General features: G+C 33.1%; 1 protein-coding gene across 2 annotated transcripts in view; it reads right to left on the bottom strand.

The window, feature by feature from the left end:
• Window positions 1–317: 317 nt before the first annotated feature.
• Window positions 318–7,809, bottom strand: part of Rnf128 (ring finger protein 128) — a 109,445-nt gene continuing 101,953 nt past the window's right edge. The window contains exons 5-7 of one of the 2 annotated variants that reach the window (XM_010614061.3): window positions 6,605–6,701; window positions 5,665–5,833; window positions 318–715 (exon numbers count right to left, since the gene is read on the bottom strand). In XM_010614061.3, the coding sequence (XP_010612363.1) occupies window positions 582–715; window positions 5,665–5,833; window positions 6,605–6,701 (400 nt within the window). In that variant the 3' untranslated portion in view covers window positions 318–581. The remainder of the gene's footprint in view (window positions 716–5,664; window positions 5,834–6,604; window positions 6,702–7,809) is intronic. The other variant, XM_010614060.3, reaches the window with a different exon arrangement.

Raw genomic sequence — 7,809 nt, 5'->3', positions numbered from 1 at the left:
TGAAATACATTTAGCTTAATTTTAAAAAGAAAACATTTAAATATTTTGCTTTAATCTTGTTCTATCAACTTAATGTAGTTTCAATAGACATTTCATGAAGAACTAGCCTAAGTTTGCATTGCTTTTTACATTAAAATTCCAGATCAATATAAGCACCTGGAGAAAAACCCTGACACAGATAGCCCAAGCTAAAGTAGTATTATCTTCAATTAAGATACTATCATAAAATAAAATGATTACAGCTATTCCACATTTTAAAAGCAACATGTTTTTTATAAGAAAATTGTTATAAATAAAAAACATGACTACTTGAAGACAGTCTTAAATGTTTAAAAATGTTGCTATCGCTATTCAGAAGAAGTTTGCCTATGAAAACATTATAATGTATTTGTGGAAAAATGTTAACAGGTTAAAGAAGCCATTTAACTACAGTATAGTATTAGTCATCTCAGCACTTTCAGTATCATTTTTATTTTATTAAGTTTATCCACTTTATTAATAGTAAAGTAAGCCCTGATTGGCAGTCCTGTCATTACTAAATTTCAAGTTTTCTAATAGACACAGATTTAATAACACACATTTTATGATTTAATTTCTTGAGCAGCAGTTTCTTGAGCAGGAGTTTCATCTTCTTCAAAGGTTGGGTTGTCAACATGAGGAACAACATCCACTGCCAAAGAATTTGCTTCATGGTTTACCAGCTGTAGATTTTCATCTTTAAAAAGAAATGGTAAATTTTGGATTATTTCACCCTTGTCTTAAGACAAAATGTAATATTCACTTACAAGAAGCCTTTCTTATTTCATCCCATTATGTTCTGTTTATGACATTATCTGTTCTTTTAATAATTATATGATTTATGCTCTGTTTTAAAGCGTGAATGATATTAATACATTGATTTATAATTACTCTGTTAATTCATTTATGTGTGTTTACTTCTACCTAGATTATCACCTTCTAAGGGCAAAAGTTACATCCTTTACTTCTTCTGCATGCTAAACATAACAGTTCTTAAGCCTGGCTGCACATTATTATCCCCTGGGCACTTAAAAAATTACCAGTGCTTTTTTACATACATAAACAGATTTGAAATAGGGTTTTAAAATAGATTTAAAAAATCAACCAGTAAGGAGGGAGTGCACAATATGGATTATAAATGGTAACAAATGGACCTAATTATATTATAAATGAAATATATAAATCCTAAATAGGGTAGGGGGCCTGGTGATGTAGCTCAGTGGCATCATGCCTGCCTGACAAGCACAAGGTCCTGAGTTTGATCCCTGTACTGGGGAAAAACAAACAAACAAACAAACAAACAACAAAGTAAATAAGGTAGGGAAGGTAAGAACAAAATCAAAATAACTTTGGAAAACAGTATTTTGACTTTATCCTAATTGGCTTAAAACAAAAAGAAGTGCATACTAGTTAGTAAAATTGTTGTACACAATGAGTTAGCAATGTTGAAACTATTTTATGTATATTCTAGAATTGAACAATTAAGTAAATATATTTGGCATAAACAAAAACAAAAGCCTTTCTACATTCACCATTAGACAAAGAGTTATAAATAAGGAAAGGGGAGACTGGAATGAACCCTGTGATTTTTGGACTAGACTCAGATGTATCAGTACGACCTCATTGTTTTTCAGAGATGATTGATTGATAGATACATACACACATAGAAGATAAAGATCTAGATGTAAATGTATGTATTTGTGTGAGTACATACATGTATTTCCTGGCCTTGTTCATTTTAGGGACCAATAGCAATGAAATTTTAGTAGCAATAAGCATCCAAATTGCCCAGATCTTGGTTTTGAAATACCATTCTCCAATAAAAAGCCCCCTCAAGAAATGCCTTATTGTGGGGTTAAGACAAGGAGCATTCAAGATTAACTTCGATTCTAGTCTAAGGGTCAGGAAACTACAGCCCACATGAATCAACAGCTAAAAGTGGTTTTCATGTTTTTAAAAGGTTAAAAGACAAATCAACCCCTTCCTAAACACACACGCATGCGCGCGCGCACACACACACACACACACACACACACACACACACACACAATGAAGCAGAGATTTATGGCCTTCAGAACCTCAAATATTTACTATCTGGCCCTTTACAGAAAAAAATGCTAATTCCAGATCTAGAATATATTGTGGTACCAGAAAGGACAGAAATTGAGAGAACAAAGAAGCCAATTTACATAGGCTCCCAATGACCAAATCTAGGACAATATGAGCAATGGGTAAATCATGAGAATAATACTGAATGAAAGAAATATTGTATCTATGATGCCTTACAATCAACAATTAGAAAAAGAACAGCTCTTCCTTACATTAAAAGGATAACTAATAAATGCAGAAAGAGTGACAGAAATAGAAAATCACTATTTGGCAAGCCCTTCAATACTAATTATTACAAGCAAAAAGCTTCAGTAATTGCTAAAATGAGTGAGCAAAGGAACACTGATAAATAGGATAGTTGCAAAGTTTCCTGGTATCTCTCCATAATATATTTAATAATTACAAAAGGAAAAATAGTAACTTCAAAGGGAGAGATTCAACAGATACTATGCCTACCCAAATGGGGAAAGTTAAAATCATTAGTAATAAGACAAGAACATCATGTGCTTCCTAATATGGTGCACTGAGAAGGATACAGCGTTGCATCTTTGGTATTCTTACCAGGAACAGCCAATTAATTTGACAATTAGGAAACAGCAGACAAGCCTAAGTTGAGGGACATTCCATAAAACAACTGATAAATATTCTTTAAAAATGCTAATGCCATTAAAAAAACAAAACAAAAACAAAGAAAAGAATAATATCCAGAAAACAGCAAAGTTCTGTTGTTGTTGTGGTACTTGGCACCATGCTTTTTTATTAGAAATGTTAATTTTTTATTTTTATTTTTTATTTTTTCCCCATGTATACAGGGGTAACACATCATACTAAATATGTAAGGTCATATCTATGTGGGTTTGATTACAGAAACTAATAAAGTATTCTCTAAATAATGAAAAAAATAATAAGATAAGACTATAAGAGCAAGATACAATTTAAATATGATCAGGGACAATTTTAATCTCCAGAATTAAGGATTACTTTAATGTTATATCATTGCCTTTTCTCTTTTACTTTCCTTTTAGTTTTATTTTAGGATTCCCTATTTTTAATGTTCATACAGAGATTTCTTTAACTGAAATACCGAATAGTCTCTTTGGTGTGAAAAACTATAATAGTACACAGGATCCTAATGAGATAATTAATAATGTGAAATAGGAAGTAAAGGGCTAAACGTGTAGGGAAAGTGGGAAGGGTGGGGGAAAGGTAATAATGGAGAGGGAATAAATATGAGAAACTGAAAAAATGGAAATAAAGTGTTTGTAAATGGGGAGGGGAGGAGGGAGTGAAGGGAGGGCAGGGACAAGGGGAAAAAAATGAGAATCAAGACCTATTATGTAAAGGTACAGAATTCCAATGATGAATGTAACTGTATTGTATACCTAGATTGTACCAATAAACTCAATAAAAAGAAAAAAATGCTAATGCCATGAAAGACAAAGACTGAAGAATTCTCAAAGACTGGTGATTAAGGAGACATGGCAACTAAATACAACGTGGGGTCTTGGGACAGATAAAGGACATTCGTGGGTTAATTTGTGAACTTTAAGAAAGGTTTGTAGTTTAATAATACTTTATCAATTAATTCCCTGGGTTTAATCATCATATATGGTTATATAAAGGCTTAACATGTGCAGAAGTGGGGTGATGCATATATGGAAGTTCTTTGTACTATTTTTAAATGTTTTTTTGTCAATCAATCTAAATTATTTCACAATGATAAAAACCTATGATTGGGTCCAATCTTTCATGGTTCTGAATTAACTTCTCTGAAGTAGATCTCAGGCATCAGTAATGTTTAAAAACTTTCCAAATGATTGTGATGTTCAACCAGGGCTGACAACTAGGAGCCTATTCAATTGTTCTCAGTCCTTGGACAAACAGCATCTGTATCACCAAGAAACTGAGCAGAAATGCTAATTCTCAGGCCTCACTCCAGACCTACTGAGTCAGAAACCCTGGTGGTGGCCTCTCGTTTAACAAGCCCTCCATGTGACTTACTGAGTGCTTAAATTTGAAGACCTGAATTCTTTAAAACTTACCTCAATGATGAGATACATAGACATGAACTATTTGTGAAATTATTAGGGCCCCAAGTGAGGGGAAATACTGAAAGGGGTAATAGAAGTGACAGTAGGTTTCACCAACTTATAGAGAAAGGAAGTGGAAGAAACAGGTAATTTCTTGGGAAAAAATGAGTGGAAAGAATGGGTAGAGTCATAGTCAAGCTATGACTGTGAAATTACAGTTGGAAATTAGGGGACAGAATTTATAAAAAATGATATAAAATCAATAGGAAGTGGGAGAGGAAAACTTTAGGGTAACCATAGTTTCTTGTTTGGAGTATTACTACGATTTATTCAGGTAAAGAGTAAAAGAGGAACATGAATCTTTTCATTTTTTTTTCAAATTCTGTTCTGTTTATCCTCTTCTCCCAAATTACACCCACATGAACAGAACACAAAAGCAGCAGATTGGGATTTTTAAAAACTAGCATAAATTTAATTATCCTGTTATACTCTTCTTATCTTCATTCGAGTTCTATGACCACACAATCATGGAAGCACAAGATCATCTGGGGAAAATAGATGATTCTCTATTATAGACAGACTATTCAACAAATTATTACTTTATATTAAAAGAAACATCAGGTAATTAGATTCCAAGAAATACAAGATGTGTTTACATGATAATATTCCTTGTACCATCTTCAGAAATGGTATCTATGGAACTGATAAGCCTTAAGCAGAAAAGTTTTTATGTTAGAGGATGCTTAATCTTTTACAAGCCAGCTTGATTATTAGTTTCTTCTAGTTTTATGCGAACATATGATAATCTCAAAATCAGGATTGAGGGGGAAAAAAACCTTTAACAACAACGTAAAAAAAAAACATGATAAAGTTTATGGTTAAAGAAAAGGAAAATAATTATATAGTTTTCTTTTCATAGGGAAAAGAGTAACAAAATTCTGGCACATATCTCCACTGGTATAAAAACTGCAATGCTAATACACATGAATCCTGAAAATAACATATTCAATTTTAGTTTCTAACAGTTTATTCATTTCATGATAATTAGTCAACAGGTGGCAGCACATACCATTTTTATATATAGTTTCCTAGCTGAAGAACATGGGTTCTTGAGAAGCTGGGCATAAATCAAGCTTTTACAAATCAAATTCCATTTTATCACTTCAGGACTCCTTTATTTTACTTGCTGATTTATTTGTAATAAGCAATGGCTTCTAAAGTTCAACGTTTCTCCTTAGCTTCGATAAGTAGTTAATGAGCCAACATTTAAATGGATCAGAGAGAAGCTTTCTAATAAATCTTTCTGTTATGAATAGTCCCTACTCCTGGTGCATCTCATCTATTTCACCTATACATCTTTGAATATATATATGCATCAAATTATGGTACGGTTGCATCCTTCATTGCATTTTATGTAGAAAAACTGAAATGTGTTAATAGATTAAAAAACAGGAGTACTCAAACAGATGTGTCCCCTGTAGATCACAGTCCATACGGTGCTGCTTACTTGCTGATTGCATATGTTCCTCTAGAGGTGGTTCATCTGCTCCCTGCACTGAAGCGTATCCAGACGATGCAGTCTCACTGCGATTATCCTCTTCATGGGCAGAAGCACTGTTGGATGCATCACTGGATACAGGGACTTGTAAAGACACTGACCCATCTTCAACATCCACCTTTGAAAAGCATTTGAACAAATTAAATTACTCTCCAAGTACATATTTTTCCTTGATATATCATTACAAAATTTCTTCATTGGTGACTTTTACATCAATGTTTCTTAAGCTTTGAAACCTATAATTGCTTTTGATGATCACAAAAATCTCCTGCTGGTACCAGTCAAAACTGTAGTAACTGGGTCCACCAACAGGTTTCCCATCTGATACATTCATTTAGGTGATGCCATCACCTCATAACATAATGGCTGGTACAAAGTAGGCATTCAAAAAATATATACCATGCTGTCCCTTAGGGGAACTGAGAATTATTGTTGTCTATATGTATTGCTGCAAGTCATGGAGATTTTGTTGAGATTGACTTTTGTTTTATCTTGATAATACATTTTTATTTATCAAATATAAAATTATAATTTGATGTTTATTATGCTTTCTTATGCCCATTTTACTAGACATTTGGTGCAATAACTCTATGCAATAATAGAGTGAAAAATAGAAAGGGGAATGCCAAGTTGGTAGTTTATATGGTCCATCACATCCAATTCTGACCAAATCAATAGGACATTTGAGGAGGAGGAGAAAGAAGGAAGATAGAAATGGTCCAAAATGGCACCTCACACCACTGTAACGTAAATATGTCTAGTTTTAGGTATGAACTTTTATACCTGATACATTACATAGCTAAAAAAAGAAGTTATTTTCCTGGATGCCCAGGGACATAAATAACATACTCCTTAAGTTCTTTCATATAAATAGTGTAGCAATGCTTACCTCAATTCCCAAAGCTTTGAGAATGTCACATTTGCACATGGGGCAAGTCCTATGTTCTAACAGCCACGGGTCAACGCATGTCTTATGGAAAATGTGGCTAGTGAAGGAGAAAACACAATTTAGTTATCAGATGTAAAGCACAACAACACTTTGCCTAATATATCAATCATAGCACGTTACTCCACAACTTTAGTCTTTGATTTGATGCCTTTTTTCCATTGAAACACACTATTTATTAATACAAAGCAGAAGCCACGGGGAAAAATTTTGGAAAGTTCATAATACAGTATTTTTAAACATAAAAGATTCATAATTTTAGCTTCAAAACACAACTATTAAGAAAAAACACAACTATTTTCAGTTTTCTTTACTTGAAAATGGCCAAGATGATACCCGATTTAAGTAATTCAAATGTTACAACTTGAAGCAGTCAATTTCCTAACTGCAAAATCTTATAGTTATTCTCAATAACACAGTATAATATAATACTGAGTACAATATGGTACTGGTGCTTTAGGAAATGTGCACTATTCCAACTGCACAAATTTAATAGCCAAAAGTGTAAAGAGCATTTCATTTAGGAAAGGGATGATGATGATGATATTAGTGGTGATGGTGGTAGAGTGAAGACTTCCAAATTGGTGCTCATAAGTTTATTTTTTTCTAAAAGAAACTGTTGGAATGAATTTATTTTTGTTTTTTTTTAGACAGGGTATCGCTATGTAGTTCAGGCTGATCTTGAACTCACTAGCTAGCTCAGGCTGGCCTCAAACTTGCTGCAATCCTGCTGCTTCCTCAGGAATCCTCAGCTTCCTAAATGCTGGGATTACAGGCGTGCACCACCATGCCTGGCTCTGGAATGGATTAAACATTTAATAATCTAGTACTGGTTAGGTTCTAAATTTTCTGTGAAATTAGTTTAGAACAAGTTGTACCCAGTTATGGAAACTATGCAATGAAACAATATCAATTAAAGCATTTTTCTGTATTTAAATGAAAATAAGTTTAAAATAAGCACTTTCTCTAAATCAATTTGGAAACACTGAAAATAGCTTTTTTCTATCATGATCACTTTTGTGCATCATTAGTTTTTTTTTCCCTTATTGAGTTTACTGGTACATTTTAGGTATACAGTACAGTTACATTCATCATTGGGATCTTGTACCTTTACATGACAGGTCTTGCTTCTCATTTTTTCCCCTTGT

The sequence above is a fragment of the Fukomys damarensis genome, unplaced genomic scaffold, assembly GCF_012274545.1.
Source record: "Fukomys damarensis isolate Sample0158 unplaced genomic scaffold, DMR_v1.0_HiC HiC_scaffold_39, whole genome shotgun sequence".
NCBI lineage: Eukaryota > Metazoa > Chordata > Mammalia > Rodentia > Bathyergidae > Fukomys > Fukomys damarensis.
Note: the sequence above shows the minus strand (reverse complement) of the source record. Positions and strands in the feature narration are given on the sequence as shown.